Below are 16,273 nucleotides of genomic sequence, written 5' to 3'. Positions count from 1 at the left end.
TTGTGGTTACTCAATTCAATCCCTGAAGAAGTGGTAGAGAGGACAACATTGCAATACTCCTTGGGTTTTTGCTCAGATTTTCCAGGTAGAGACCCTTGCTGGCGATTCTGGTGAGTGGTCATGGAAGCAAACTGGTTTTTCAAAGCCATGAACTTGTTGTTGAGCTCATTGTAACTTCCATCAATCTTGGAGTGAAGGTTCTTCAACTCATATCCAACCTGCTTTTCACTTCTAGTCTGAGACTCCAAGATCTGTTTCAGTAGAACATCAGTGCTGCTTTCCTGAGTAGTAGAGGTAGAAGGATTAGCTTGTTGTTGAGAAGACTGGTTCCCTTTGTTGGAGAAACCAGGAGGAGGGTTTTGCTGAGGCTGATAGTTGCCTTGCTGGTTGTTCCTAGGCTGATAACCACTCTGTTGGTTGTTAGGATAGGTTTTGTGTTGGTAGTTGTTGTACTGAAAGTTGGGCTCTTTCCTGTACCAACTACCATTGTTGTTGATGAAGCACAGGTCTTCTTGACCTTCCAAACCCTCAACCTCATTGACCCCAGGTGGGGCATCTTGGTTTGGGTTACCAACAAAGTTCAGCTGCTCTTGGGTGGATTTATCAGCAATGAGTATGTCTATCTTATCCTGTAGAGCCTTTAACTCCTTCCTCGTCTGCTTATCATCTGTTCGACTGCTTCTGTCGTGGTCTCCACTGTAGACTGCATCACTCTTTACCATGTTGTCAACCAGCACCTCTGCATCTTCCTCAGTTCTCCCCCAGAAGAACCCATTGCTAGCTGTATCCAATCTGGCTCTGTACTTAGGAAGGGCACCTCTGTAGAAGGTACTCAGCAAGCTCTCCTTAGAGAAACCATGGTGTGGGCATTGAGCTTGGTAGCCCTTGAATCTCTCCCAGGCTTCACTGAATCCTTCTAAGTTCTTCTGTTGAAAACTGGAAATCTCATTTCTCAGCTTAGCAGTTCTTGAAGTAGAGAAGAACTTCTCCAAGAATGCTCTCTTGCAATCATCCCAAGTGGTGATAGAGTCGCTGGGTAGAGACTTCTCCCACTGACGTGCCTTATCCCCCAAAGAGAAAGGGAATAACTTCAGCTTCAGGGCGTCCTCAGACACACCATTGGTTTTTGACAACCCACAGTAGCTGTCGAACCTATCCAAGTGATCAAATGGGTCCTCTAGAGCCAAGCCATGATACTTGTTGTTCTCGATCACGTTGAGGAGTCCTGACTTGACCTCAAAGTTGTTGGCTGCCACAGCCGGTGCTCGGATTCCTAGTCTATGACCAAGAATGTTGGGCCGGTCATAAGTACCAATGGGTCGAGCTGCCCGCGGTTGGTGTTCTGCCCCTTGCGGTGGATCTGCCATATCAATATCCAAGTGGGCCTGGTGTTCTTCTTCTCTTCTAGCTCTAGCACACTCCCTCTCAAAAGCTCTGATGTCTGCTACTATTGGAACTAGGTTTGATGGACCCCTGCTCCTCAAGTTCATACACCTGAAAGTGAAAGGTAAGTGAAGAAGAAGAATCAGTAACAAAACAAAATTAAAATGACTTAGTCTCAAGCAAGTGACTAAATCTCAATGTTTAAATCTACTCAGAATTTGGCAACGGCGCCAATTTGATGTTAGGAGTTTTCAAGGCTCCTAAGACAAATGTTGTAGTATAGTGATTGTCGAACCAGTTCTGAGGGATATCAAAGCACTGAGAATGCAAGTACTCACTTAATCTAAGTGTAACCAATGATTTAGATGGGTTTTAAGCTATGACTAGAACTAAAAAGCAATAACAGAATGATACTTTCTTGACTAAGGGAAAAGAGAACTCATGGGCATAGGGATTAGACCTTGGGTGATCAAGTATCGAACTAAGGATGGCAAATGATCAATCAAACTATCAACCTTAAGCCTAGACACAATTCTAAGCAAGCTCTATGTCTAGATGAATGCTCATTTGCTAACATATCTCAAACATCAAATGTCTTTGGTTGAATAATATGAAAGCAATCATTACTAACAAGTCTATTAGCTATCTTAGCATCTTTAACAACAAATGTCTTTGGCAAAGTATACTAAAAGCCTAGGAGAGTTGTCTCAGGCATTTCATCAAACACCTTTCGGGTGGAAAATGCCTATTGATCAACTTTTGAGTGGCCAACTCAGAAGATGCATTAGGAATACTCTACTAGCAAGGAACAAGAATGATCTACACTAAAACATCCTAGAACTAACCTAATCACCCTTAATCTCCCTAACCCATGAATTCAAAAGGTGATTACTCACTAATCTCCATGATTCCTCTTAAACCCATATTGGATTTCAGATTAATCATGTAGAGAAATAGATAAGAAATCAACAAGAACACAAGAACATAACAATCAAAAATCCAAGAGATGAACTTCTCTAGAGAGTTTTTGTGTATTTTTCAATAGATCCAAGATAATCTGCCCTGGTGGCTACAAAAGATGTTTAAAAATATAGGTTTTCAGAAGTAAAAACGTGCATAATGAAATGACCAAAAGGCCCTTGAGAAATCATGAATTCGCCCAAACAAATAGACGCGGAGCGACCTCGACACGTCGCTGCGAGAGGTCGCTCCCGGGTCGTTTCTTCGCGAGCGACCTGGCTGTGTCGCTCCGAAGACGTCGCTCCCGGGTCGTCTCCTCGCGAGCGACCTGGCTGTGTCGCTCTGAGGACGTCGCTCCGGGCTTCGTCGGGTGTCGTCTCGCCATGGAAACGCGAGCAACCTTGGATCGTCGCTCTGGCAAGTCGCTCTGGGAGGGGTATCACAGCGACTTCATGTAGTCGCTCCAGGAAGTCGCTCCCAACGCTCTGCTCGTCCAATGATCACCTTTATCACCTCTTTTGAGCTCCAAATGCACCCAAATGTCTCCAATAACTCCATGTGGTACTCCAATACCTAATAGAGACTCATGTATGCAAAATGCAACCTAAACATGTCTAAATCCTAATCTCTATGATGAAAATGTTTATGAATGAATGGATAAAACAATGCAAATATGCAAGATATCAAGCCGCTGGACAAGTAAAAAGCACGTGATTAATAGATTCGCCCTCCATACCACATCTTTGATAGCGTGGATCTATCTTCAAACCTCTAGACAAGAAACCATCGTTTACAGCAAGAGCACTCGATAGAGATTTCCACATAAAGATCCTGATATTTGGAGCTGTTTTCACCTTCCAAACTTTTTCCAAGACACCGTGGATGGATGGTTGCGCTAGACATTCCTTTTGAACATCAGAGCAATCTAATCGCGAAGCCAACCAATACCCGGACTTTACAGTGTATCCTCCCTAATGAGTATGAACCCACTCGTAGCAGTCATTCTCTTCCGTTACCGGCTTCTGTTTGAGAATCAGTTCAATGTCTGGTGGGGAAAAAATTCTCCTCCCATTTTCCCCTGTCCCAGGACTTACTTTGAGGATTAATAATATCAGAGACCTTTAAATCCACATCAAACAAGATTTGTTTTCGTAGAGGAGCCAGCGGAGTATCTCTAAATAGCCATTTATTAAGCCAAACATATGTCTCCCTTCCATAACCAATGGTCCTTCGTAGCCCTTTCACCAACAGTTGTCAACCAAACAGGATACTCCTCCACGCATACGATGGCCTCGACCCATAGACGCATCCATAAAAGACCCGTTTGGATAGTATCTACTGCGAAGAACTTGTGCACAAAGAGAATCAGGGTGCATCAAAAGACGCCAACCTTGCTTCACAAGCAAAGCTTGACTGAATTTTTCAATATCTCTAAATCCCATCCCTCTTTGATCCTTCCCAGGCATAACTTCTCCCAGGCTATCCAATGAATCTTAGACTTCCCTTCTTGTACGTTCCATCATAAATTCGACATTGCGCTCGTGAGGTTCTTACATGTGGTCTTTGGGAGTTTGAAAACATACATTGCAAAGACTGGCATTTCCATAGCCACATTTTTTAACAATATATCTTTTCCCCCAGCAGAGAGGAACCGACCGTACCAACCATGAAAGCGAGATTTCATCTTCTCCTGAATGTAGTGTAGCATCTCCACTTTGGAGCCACTGAAATATTCCGGTAATCCCATGTATTTTACGGTACCTCCTTCAGCCTCTATACCAAGAATTTCTTTTATTCTAACCTTCCTTGACATCTCAATCTTTCCACCGAAGGTTATGGACGATTTTGTAAGGCTGATCATCTGTCCAGAGTTCTCCTCATACACTTTCAAGATCCTACAAATATCTGTGTATTGCTCGTCTGTTGCTTTCACCATAAGCAGAGAATCATCCGCGAAAAACAGATGGTGTATCGCTGGACCACCTTCAGAAAAGTTAATCCCTTCAATAGCTCCGGTGCTCTCTGCTTTGTTCAGTAGATGAGACAACCCTTCAGTGCACAAATCAAATAGAAAAGGTGATAGCGGGTTCCCATGTCTTAAACCTCTCTTTGGAGTGATATTTCCTTTCTCCTCTCCGTTGATCAACACCGAGTATGTGACAAAGGTCACACAGAACATTATCCAATCAACAAACTTCTTCTCAAACCCCATGGCCGTCATAAGTTTCTCCAAATATCTCCATTCTATTCGGTCATAGGCCTTAGACATGTCTGTTTTGATTGCAATGAACTCCGTTGAAAGAGACCTATGAGTACGTAGTCCATGCACCACCTCATGCGCTATAATGATATTATCAGAGATCAGTCTTTCCAGAACGAAAGCTGATTATGTGGGCGAGACCACCTTCTCCAGCCACGGCTTCAAACGTGACACTAGAACCCTGGATATGATTTTGTACACGACCGTACACAGAATAATCGGTCTCGGATCAACCATTCTCACTGGATTTATCACCTTCGGAATCAAACATAGCTGTGTAACATTCTATTCCCGAGGAAAGATATATGTTGTAAAGAAAGCCCTTATCTCCTTGGTGATATCAGGCCCAATGATGTCCCAATACTTTTGGAAGAAGAGTCCATTTAAACCATCTCTACCAGGCGCAGTCGACGATTTGATACCAAACACTGCTTCACGTATCTTCACATCAGTAACCTCCCTTGTCAATCTTTCATTCATCTCCGCTGTTACCCTTGCAGTGAAGCCATTGAAAATATCAGATAGATCACCACAATCGCCCAAAGAGAACAAAGAAGTAAAATAATCCACAGCCACTTGACCCATTGCGTTGGCATTTGTAGCTTCTTGCCCCGTCTTATTAACCAATTTCAACAGTTGGTTCTTCTGTCTCGAGTCTTTCACCGAGGCATGGAAAAAATTGGTGTTGTTATCTCCTGCCACTAACCATTTGTCTTTGCTTTTTTGGCGCCAATACTCTTCTTCATCTCGAAATGCCTATGCCACTTCTGATTTCAGAAACTTTATTTTTTCCTAGTCAGGAGTTCCATATGAATATTCTGCCTCTAGATCACTCCGCAAAGCACAAATTCTCTCCTTTGAATTGATGCCACTTTCTCTCTTCCATCTCCCTAAACTCCTACGCACGTTCCCAAACCCTTCCACCAACGATCTCTGATTATTCCCATTCTGCCTGTTCCATGCCTCCAAGATGCATTCCCGAACTTTCTGTTTACCAACCATCCTCTTATCAAACCTGAAACATCCTCGAGATCCAGATTGGTGTCCAAACAAATGCACCAAGACAGGTTTATGATCGGAACTCATTCTTTCCATACAGACTTGGACCGCAAAGTGAAATTTACGCTTCCACTCTTTATTCCCAAAACACCGGTCAAGCTTACTTTGGATGTATTTCTTGCTTAGCACTCCTGACCAAGTAAAACTATCACCAAAACCACTAAGCTCAACCATCCCACAGACCCTTACACATTCCTTGAAACTCTCGAAAGATCCCTCACTCCTACTTAGACCCCCTATCTTTTCTCCATTGTGTAGGATTTCATTGAAATCCCCCACCCAACCCCAGAAATCTTTTCTGTTCACCCCATATCTCATAAGTCTTTCCCATATTATCTCCTTTCCACGATGTCCCGGCTCACCGTATACAAAAGACATGAAGAAACTCACTCCCGAAAAATTAACCTCCACGTCAATGAGGTTCTTATCTGCATATCTGATACACAGATTCATCTTATGTGACTACATCAGCACCAAACCACCACTCAAACCAATTGGTTCCACAGTAAAAACTCTATCATAACCCAACACCACTTGCAAATCCACTACCATGTCTTTCCTCTTCTTTGTCTCCATCCAAAAAAATATCTCAGGAAAACATTTTTTACGTATCTCCTTGAGATTGGGAATCGTCAAGTATTGAGACCAACCCAAGCCTCGACAATTCCGGCTCAGTATACTCATTACTGATTTTTTGGTTTGTTACGCCTTGCGATTTTTGAAAAGTTCCTTGCAGCCTCTATCGCCTTCCTCTTCGATTCTAAACTTGCCTCCTGTACGCCTTCCTCTCCTCTATCAATCTGAGTATTGGCTGACTTTGTTTTTTTGTCTGCGAAACTTCTTGGGAGGTCTATGTCTCCCATGCAATTTAATCTTTTGTGTCCCGGAAGAACTAGCAGCAGAAAAAACCACTACTAAAACCCGTTGAATAGTCAAAGAAAAAATTATTCCCCTTCTCCGCTGAATTTGAGGCTCTATCGCCTACACGATCAACAGAGTCTGACAACAAAGAAACATTTTCTTTCTCAACCCATGAACTTGAACCCCGTGATGCATTGTCCAGACTGTGGTTAGGTTCATTCTGTTTCGAGTAACCAAAAACAAAACCTTTCCCTTTGTCCACTTCATGAGTTATTATTGGAGGAGCAGCTTCAAGACGCAGAAACTTCTTCTGCCCTAACGGATCATTATCCAAATCAGATACAGATTTACGAACCCGTTCCTGCCTTACGCGCTTCTCACCTCCTTCAGCAGCCAGAATGTACTCCCTCATCTGTTGTAGGACCTCATGGTTGATCTTCCTCTGACCCGTAGCTTTGTCTACACCCACTTGATCGTCATTCAGAACACCATACAGAGGATCATCTTTCTCGATAGTGACCATAAAGGTCTGTTTACCTTCTTCTTCCCTCTGATTCTCCTCTTTAACTTTTTTCCTCCAGTCCTTTGCTTTCACTTGACGCTCCTGGATAAGTAGGGGGCACTTATCCTTTTCATGAGTCAGGCGCTGCAATGATAGCAACGTTTCTGAATCCTTTCGAAATCATACAGAATCGTGACCGATCCACCTCCTTTTGGTCGGTTCACCACTTTTGATCTTCTCACATGTCTTGAGACGTCAAAGAAGACCCTCACACGAACATAAGCATTTGTCTGCGGTTTATCTGGGTCAAAAGCAAACACATCCACTCTCCCAATGATATCCCCCAGAGCAGTAATAGCCTCTGCCGTGTAGTGATTCACCGGTATATTGCGAATCCGAACCCAAACCAATAAGTACTTTAGGTAATCCTCATCTGGCGTCTCTGTCCAGCGGTCAATTATTATGCTCCAATCATTGAACGTCCAAACTCCCTTACTTAGCACCTCCTTCAGATCATGCTCATACTTGAAAATAAATTGAAAAGTAGTTTTCGACAGAGCAATCCCATGTACCCTTCCATACGCCTGCCATTTCAGATCATGCTCATACTAGTGATGACACGTGTCATAGTTAAAATATTGTAATGTTTATCTTTTAATATATAGGGGATTTAATAAAAAGTATACTATTAGACGTACCAACTTAATTTTCCAGTAATTCTATGAATCGTCTCATAAGTAAAAAATTGTAATATTTCTCTTTTAATATAAAATGGATAAATGACAACATACTAATCACAATCTACAAACTGTTTCATGGTAGCATCTCTACTCATCTTATATATTAAAATAGAAGTCATGACTTATTTCATGTGTGATTTTTTAATTTGGACCATCACTTAGAAATTTTATTAAATGTATTTTATTAAGACTAATAATGCATATAATCTTTAAATTACTTTAATCATAATATCTTTTGATATCTTTCATTTTATTTTAAAATTTTAACAAATCTGTTTTAAAAGATTTTTACAAGATCTTCATTTTCGAAATTATATTTAAATATTTATACTAATTTCGAAAATTAGTTTGAAATATTATTATACATTAATATATTCAGTTATCATTTATAAAATAAAAATAAAATATTCTATAATATTTTATCTATTATATAATCATAATCAATCATATTAAAAGAAAATTATTATATTAAGGTAAATATAATAAAATTATATTAAATTATATTAAATTTATAAATTTATAAATTTTATTTTCGTAAGTATAAAATATTTATGTTCAAAAATAAAATCTAATACGTTGGTAAAATAGGTTAACATTAGCAAACTATATAATATATGTATAAAAATTAACATGAATTTCTTTAAAGCTAATAATATAAAATCTTTGTAACTACTTTAATCATAATATATTTTCATTTTAAATATAATATATATTATATTATATTTTCATTTTTATATTATATTAAAAAATCTAATAAATATGTGTAAAAATATTTTAACAATAACTTAATGTATTTTAAGTTATCGTTTATAAAATGAAAAATAAATAAATTATATTCTACTTTATCTATTTTATTGTCATGATCATGTTAAAATACAATTATTATACTTAAATAAATATGATAAAAGTATATTCAATTGATAAATTTATAAATTTTATTTTCATAAATATAAACTGTTTATTTTAAAAATATAATATGATGATAGGACGGTTTAAAATTAGCAAACTATATAATACATGTCTATAAATTAACACATCTTAGAATTTTGTATATACAATAATATATTATCTAAAATGAATAAACACAAAAAATAATGGTAAAAAGAAATCCAGCTTTAAAAGACGGGTCAGAATTTAGCATAAATTAAATACAAAATAATTTTCAAATATGTTTTCTCATGAATATATTAATTTCCTTAATAACTAAATGCAAATATAATAAGATAAAAATATAATAAGAAGTGATAGATATAGACGGTTTTAAACAATTGATTAATTATAACATGTAAATTATAAAATTATTGTATTTGAAATAGTTATATAAATATTTAAGTATACGGTTAACGTTAAAAATATATACACTTATGTTCTAAAACAATAATTTATGTATAGAAAAGTGAAAACAAACATCTGCGCGGTTGCGCGGATCAAAATCTAGTTGGTATTATAATACTTCCGTTTCAAAATGAGTGGTTCACACAAATTAATAAAATAACTGGAATTCATATATATATATATATATATATATTTTTAATGATTATATTTATTTAACCAATATTGTTTGAAATATCAATGTATTTTGCAATTGATATTAAATTTAAAATATGTATAAATTACATTGGAAATCTAAAGCTATACTTTTTGTATAACAAATAAAAAATCATCAAAATGACATTTTTGTGAAACATAGAGATCGACGAATACAAGATTTTATCTCTTCTTGGAAATAGTTACAAACATTTTTGCAAAATCATTCAGCGTCTTACTCTCGCTGGGGTTTTGCAACTACAGCCTTGATCTCATCTTCCGAAAAAGAGTCATCAACATAATAACAGGCAAGATTAAAGATTATTAGTATTATAGCATTTTGATGATACTTGTATAAAAAACATGACCTCTTTTGAAACTCGCATATTAATATCTTCAGTAAGCAAGTTCATAAGCTGTGTGATTTTTTTCTTCCAGAAAATACTACAAAGAGTGCCATCCATGATCCTAGCAACACCAGTTTTGCCTTATCATTCACCAGACCACTCTGCAAACACAATTTTCTAATTTAAGGCCAGGCCAATCAATTCTCAATTTCGTTAAAAGAGAAGCTCTGACTTCAGAGAAATGAATGTATCAGATTACTCGCTAAGTTGGCCGTGTATGACATGGTCTTTATTTGATCTCAGGAAAAACCGGCTTAGCCAAGTGTCAAGGATGTGATACTGAGGTAACTAAAATATGACAATCTTAATCGAATAAAATACATTACCAAATGTCTGAGGACTGAAGGTATGATGAACGTAAGAAGGTCAGCTTCTAGCTTTCCCTAACATAGTCCTGCAGACGAAAAAATGCAAATCAAGAACATTAGTATGAGTATAAATTATGAAGCCCTTAATAATACATCAGTAAATCGTCAACTACCTTCTTTGCAAAACGATCCCAGTGAGCGCAGTTAAATGACGGCCAACAAACCAGACAGCAGTTGGATGATGAATAGCATAATGAATCACGTTATGCCTAGCTGGTCTAGCAAGGGCTGCGTAAATCAAATGGCTAACCAACCAACAAGACTAAGTTCTCATAAAGCCTGAAGAATCCGATAAGTGTAGTTGATATACACAAACGCGAGGCCACAGTGACGAAGTTGAAACTAGGGAATCCCAACTGGTTCTGTCAAGTCACTGCTATGCTAGATAGTTCGCAGTTGGTGAATGTATTTTCAAAAATACAGTCATTTTGTTATGAAAATAATCTGTGCTTGGCAGGTGAACCGAGTGACGAGTCTAGTTATTCTGATTTAGAGACTAAGACTATGGATGATGATGATAGATAGTGAATCGTAATATTCTTTCAGTTCTACTACAAGATGACCACTCTCTTAGTGTTTTCATCACCTAGGAGCAAGATATCAATCAAGATTGAAAGCCTTAGGTTTTTCCAAGAAGACAATCTTCTTTGGGTATATGTTTTTCTTCTCACATAGACAACACATACATATACAAGGGCAACCATACTAAAGGACAATGACCTCATTCAATCTCAATCTGTTGAGGAGATTCTTCTTCATTGGAGGCCATCCCATCTCCACCGACATCCTCTTCTGTAATACCAGAGGCTTCAACAGTTCGCGTCACCCATTCCTTAAGCGGTTCATCGTTTAGATCGAGTCTGAGTAGTCCAGCAAACATCCCACCCACAAATGCAATTGGCTCCTAAACAACCACATCGCAAGACACATCAACAATCACGTAAACCCTCCAAGAACACACAACAATAATTAGGGATAAAGAGTACCTTGAGAGCCTCTGAGAGAATAGGTTCTTGAGGAAGATTGAAACAACATGCTTTTGCAATTAGGGTTCTACGGGTCGGAGAAACTTGACGACCAACCGAAATTTCACTGTTTTTGATTCCGGCGGAGAACTGATTGATATAGAAGATTGTGACCGCCGACAACAGAGCAGTGTTAATAGATTAGAAAGAGACAAATCAGAAGGAAGACAGACCTGGTGAAGCCGAGAGATAAGGACGAGGGAGAACGGGGGACAAGAAGAAATTAGGACGAAACCCATCGCTTCTTCTTCCTCTGCTCAGAAAATATCGAAACAAATGCTAGGATGGACCCTTTGGGTTCCAGAAAATCTGAATTAGACCCATCTTTATTTTCTTTTTTTTTTACATTAAAATTTAAATAGAAATCTAACTAAAAAAACCTAAAGACTTAGACATATTTACTAACCTATGCCATTACTATCCTACCCAGAATCCGACCCGGTTTCAGACCCGAAATTCAACCTAACTTTAACTTAAAGTTTCTTCTTCTTCCCTTTTTCTTCTCCATTATTAGTTCTTTCACCATAAAACAAAATCGAAAATTTTCTTCAACCATCCACTAATTTTCACTTTCTTATCTCAAATTGATCTAACTCATAGAAAGATTTAGTCAATTATATATTATCCAAAATCAAATTTCATCTTTTACATACGAGATTCAAGATAAATAAGAACGCAGAGTATTACTAGTACAACTAATACAACTTCAACTAGTACAACAAGTACAACTCCAACTAATACAACTAGCACAACTCTAATTAGTACAACTAGTAAAACTAAAACGAGTATAACTAGTATAAATATATTAAGTATAGCCTAAACATTATTTGAGATGTGTTTTTCTTATGAGTCATCACCATGTTCATTATCACCAAAAAAAAAATGACACGACTTTGAGAAATTATGAAATGGCATTATAATTTCTTTTATTTATTGTTTTCAGCATATGAAAATGCTATAAAAGAAGATGATGTAGAACCAATAAGACATATTGGTCTAATCTCCTCTAGCTGCATGTGTCAAATATATGAATAGTATATTTTTACTAATATTTGATTTGGATATTGATACGTTTACAAGTTGTACTAGTTATACCAGTTGTACTACTTTTCGGGAAAAATCATCTTCATCTTTTTCTCTCGAGACCAAAAAACTAGATGCGGAACCAGCAAATTCTTCAACTATGGCTCTATAATGCAAGTCGCCGAAAAGAAGAAGGTGAGAGCGCCGACTATGAATAAGAACGAATCACCGGCGACGAACAAAAAAAGAAGAAGAAGGGTGTGTCCTTGTCAAATCCAACCAAGCGAGCTTAGAATTGTGAAAGGGAAATAGCATCTCAACCGGACCCTCAAGTTGGTCTTTTCCCAAGACCGTCAACATCTCAGCCTGCTAGTGAGCCCTACAAATCACCAAATTAACCCGAAGATCCTCTTTCTTATGAATTTTTTTAGTTTAAATTTACAGGTATTTTAGTCAATACTCGACTAAAACCACAATGCTTAAAACAAGATACACATTTAAAACGTTATGCACATTTAAAACAATACTAAATAAATAACAAGTAGTTGTACCAGTTTGCTAGTTATACCGGCTATAACATAGTTGTACTAATTTTTGAGTTGTACCCGTTTGTGCATAGTTGTACATTTGCTGTGAAATTGAAAAATATTAGTTGTACCACATAATAAATAAAGTTACTTCAGTTGTACCACTTATTTATGTTTACATGTATATGCCCGGTTGCAATAAAATAAACAATTTTGTAAAAATATATTTCATGTATGTTTTCCAAAAATTATGTGGACAAATAAGTTAACAAACCTTAAAAGTATAAGGTAGATCATGTAAACTTATGGAATTGTGTAATAATTTTCAAAAAACATAATTCCAAAACTACAAATAAATGAAGAGAAACTTTTTGAGTACATACTAATTGTGATATTTGATTGTTTTCTCATATGGAATACCATATTGGTTTTATTAATTTCTAAAATGTCAAAGTTGTACTAGTTGTACCAGTAATACTCATCTAATATATAATAAAAACATATATCAATTGTTTGTATGTATAGTTTTAGGGTTTTTACCAATATTTTCACATCATAACTTTGTAAGAATATGTTTGATGTTTGTTTATCATAATAATATAGCTAATATAGTTAACAAACCTTAAAAGTAAAAAATACATAATGTAAAATTAAGAGTGTAATGTAATAATTTAAGAAAAATATAAAAAGTCTCAAATAAACTAGATGAAATTTTGTCTTCGGATACCAATTATGATATTTTCTTGTTTATTTCAAATGTAAAACATGATTTATTAGTCGTGTTAATTATAGTAACTACATATAATGCATAAATTATAACATTTATATACTAGTTATACTAGTTATTCAATTTTTAACATGTTTAGTTGTAAGAGTTATACTGGTTGTACCCAGTCGAATGCGAATGAAATAAAGAAAATTGTGTGGCTGTGAGTTGATCACGTGGTTGAGATAAGGAAATAGAATGAGAGTGAAGAAGAGATGAGTGAAATCGATGGCCAAAATTAAAAAATGATGAGAAGATCCGACGGTTCATGATTAAGTTTCATTAATGGCAATCTTGTATATTATTAAATTTCAATATGATTGAGATATATTATATATATAATATTTTAATATAAATAATTATTATTGAAACTCCATACTCATATGATTTTATTAACATTTGTATATTCGCTGTAACAAAAAAGTTAAACCATTAATCACCAAAATTTTAATGTGAAATTTTTTTGAAGTAAATTTCAAAATCAAAATATTAATGTCTATTAAATGAGACTTCATATTTGTGAATTTTTGTATGGTACATAGTTTAATTTAAACGATATTAAAATAGACATATATATATATATATATATATATATTTAAACGATATGAAAATAGACATATATATATTTAATATAAATATCTATTAAATGAGATCTTATATTATACGATTTTATGATCATTGGTATCTTGTTATAACTGTTAAAACATTGATCACAAAATTTTCAATCTGGAACTTTAAACATTTTTAGTAAAATCATAATATAACATATAAGAAAAATCTAATTTTTATTACGTAGTTAATGTGCTTGTTTAATTTATTTTAAATAATATAAAATTAAATAAAAAGGAGAGAGAATACAAAAATTGTTATCAAATCTTTATTATTCATAATAATAAATTATCATAAATATGTTAATCATATTAGGTAATTCCGTACCTTTTATTTTAAAAAATAATGGAGAACATATTTTTGTACACAACTAATCAATTTGATAATTAGTTTAATAAAATGTATAATATATGTTTAGATAGATCAACCTATTTTTCTAAGGATTCTAAGAATCATCCTGATGATAATACGTGGATACAAAAAAATGTTATGATATTTTTCAATTAATATATAACAGATTTAGATATTTTATCTATAGGTGCAGACATAATAATTTTATAATATTTAAGTAAATATTTATCAATTCAAAGACCGTCAGGATAATATTGCTCATATGTTCAAGATATTTAATAATTATTTGAATATTAAACTTTTTATGACAAATTTTTATCATAGTAAAAGTATTTTATTGCATAAAATAAATTCAAAACACTCATATGTTTAAAATATTTAATAATAAATTGGCATTTAATTGGTTGTACCTAGTTTTGTTGATCCAGTCCTTTTTACCAACTAGTTCGATGTAGATATTTTTAAATTTATGCTTTATGTTAATTTTTAAAATCGTTGGAACATTTTTCAAATGATCTGAATGTCTACGGCTAATAACTTTTCTTTATCCATGTTCATTCGGTTCATGACTCTCATCCTGTGTAATAGTTACTCCGTTATCTTTCTACATTCTTTGACCACTTGGTCTTTCTACATGCTTTGACCACATTCTCACGATATCGTAAATTATTTTCTGATAGATCATCCATCATTTAAATACTTCAGCTCAATCACTATAACTTTAGAGTTCTCTGTGGGTGTAGCCCAAAAATATAAGTGTACTTTAGTGACATAGATATCCAAATCAATTTTCTTAAATCTTTTTACATATACCACAAACCGAAATTTTATAAATTATCTATCTCATATAATGCAACACCCTCATTGCGTTCAAGATCGCCACCTATGTTAGTGTGAACCAATACAGGAATCAACACTCGTCTTGTTTTAGCTCTGATAGCACTTATAACGTTCCAACCGTCCACGACTAATGAACCTCCCATACCCGCTCACTAGCCCGTGGGCCCACCTTATCTTACGATTGGTGTATTATTTTTCGAAGGCTCATTAGTCTTGTTTACTGATCATGTATGCATTCACCATATTAACATTTTCTCGTGTTTTGGTCTACCTCGCACGATATTATGAATTATCCAAATAGGTCATCCATACTTCCACAATTCCAGCTGAAACCGTTCAATTTTGTAGTTATTCCTAATTTATCACTGAAAAGATAAATGCATTTTGATGATATAAGCAATCAAATTAATTTTATTAAATTAGTACAGTAGAACCTCTATAAATTAATACTCGATAAATTAATAATCTTTATATATTAATAAATTTCGCCGATCCCAACTTGGACCGGTTCAAAATTTGACACAAATCGATAAAATGATAAGATAATAATTTTTTAGAAAATTTTATGTAACTATATAGTCCCATTAAAATTATAAATTAATAATTTATATATATACATATTTTATATAAATAATAACCTATTATTACATTGTTTGATTTATATTCACAATGAAATTATCTTTATATTTTCTTAATACTTAATATATTTTTGATGAGATTTAGTAATATTATATCTAAAACCACATTTAAGGTCTATGCAATATACATTATATACACCATATAATATTATAAAATTAGTATAAATGTCAAATTTCAAAAAATAACAATTAATGTTTATACACTAAAATTAAATATTTTTCTTATTTTATAATAAATATATCTTAAAATGAAAAATCTAAATAAGGAAATTTTTTAAAATTAATATTTCTATAAATTAATAAAATTTCAAAGTCCTAAAATTATTAATTTATAGAGTTTTTACTGTAGTAGTGTAAAATGATGAAAAAGTAAAAGTAAAAAGGAATGTAAGAGAAAAACAAAACTCTAGTGTAATTTTCTCTCCAT

The 16,273-nt window shown here is 34.7% G+C and overlaps 2 protein-coding genes and 1 non-coding gene across 3 annotated transcripts; 1 reads left to right on the top strand and 2 right to left on the bottom strand.

Moving 5' to 3' along the window:
* The first annotated feature begins 852 nt into the window (after positions 1–852).
* LOC125590765 lies at positions 853–959 on the top strand. The gene has a single exon (XR_007326768.1). It is a non-coding gene; the product is annotated as a small nucleolar RNA R71 (small nucleolar RNA).
* Positions 960–6,554: 5,595 nt separating this feature from the next.
* Positions 6,555–7,616, bottom strand: LOC106392731. Its single transcript, XM_013833529.1, has 3 exons — positions 7,598–7,616; positions 7,223–7,467; positions 6,555–7,127 (listed from the first exon to the last, which is right to left on the bottom strand). The coding sequence occupies exons 1-3, from the start codon at positions 7,614–7,616 to the stop codon at positions 6,555–6,557; spliced, it is 837 nt and encodes a 278-aa protein (XP_013688983.1).
* Positions 7,617–10,576: 2,960 nt separating this feature from the next.
* Positions 10,577–11,430, bottom strand: LOC106396395 (UPF0426 protein At1g28150, chloroplastic-like). Its single transcript, XM_013836773.3, has 3 exons — positions 11,266–11,430; positions 11,054–11,182; positions 10,577–10,971 (listed from the first exon to the last, which is right to left on the bottom strand). The coding sequence occupies exons 1-3, from the start codon at positions 11,329–11,331 to the stop codon at positions 10,789–10,791; spliced, it is 378 nt and encodes a 125-aa protein (XP_013692227.1). The 5' UTR covers positions 11,332–11,430; the 3' UTR covers positions 10,577–10,788.
* Positions 11,431–16,273: the final 4,843 nt, after the last annotated feature.

This window comes from Brassica napus, chromosome C7 (assembly GCF_020379485.1).
Source record: "Brassica napus cultivar Da-Ae chromosome C7, Da-Ae, whole genome shotgun sequence".
Lineage (NCBI taxonomy): Eukaryota > Viridiplantae > Streptophyta > Magnoliopsida > Brassicales > Brassicaceae > Brassica > Brassica napus.
The sequence above is the reverse complement of the archived record's forward strand: the minus strand, read 5'-3'. Positions and strand labels throughout refer to the sequence as shown.

Excerpts from the sequence above, each read along its gene's own strand:
- LOC106392731 (XM_013833529.1), bottom strand. Across the intron at positions 7,128-7,222 it reads GACCAAAAGGAGGTGGATCG|GAGCGTCAAGTGAAAGCAAA; the intron begins GTCACGATTCTG and ends CTACTTATCCAG.
- LOC106396395 (XM_013836773.3), bottom strand. The coding sequence starts at position 11,331 with ATGGGTTTCGTCCTAATTTCTTCTTGTCCCCCGTTCTCCCTCGTCCTT. Across the intron at positions 11,183-11,265 it reads TTATCTCTCGGCTTCACCAG|TTCTCCGCCGGAATCAAAAA; the intron begins GTCTGTCTTCCT and ends TATATCAATCAG. Across the intron at positions 10,972-11,053 it reads TTCTCTCAGAGGCTCTCAAG|GAGCCAATTGCATTTGTGGG; the intron begins GTACTCTTTATC and ends GTGGTTGTTTAG.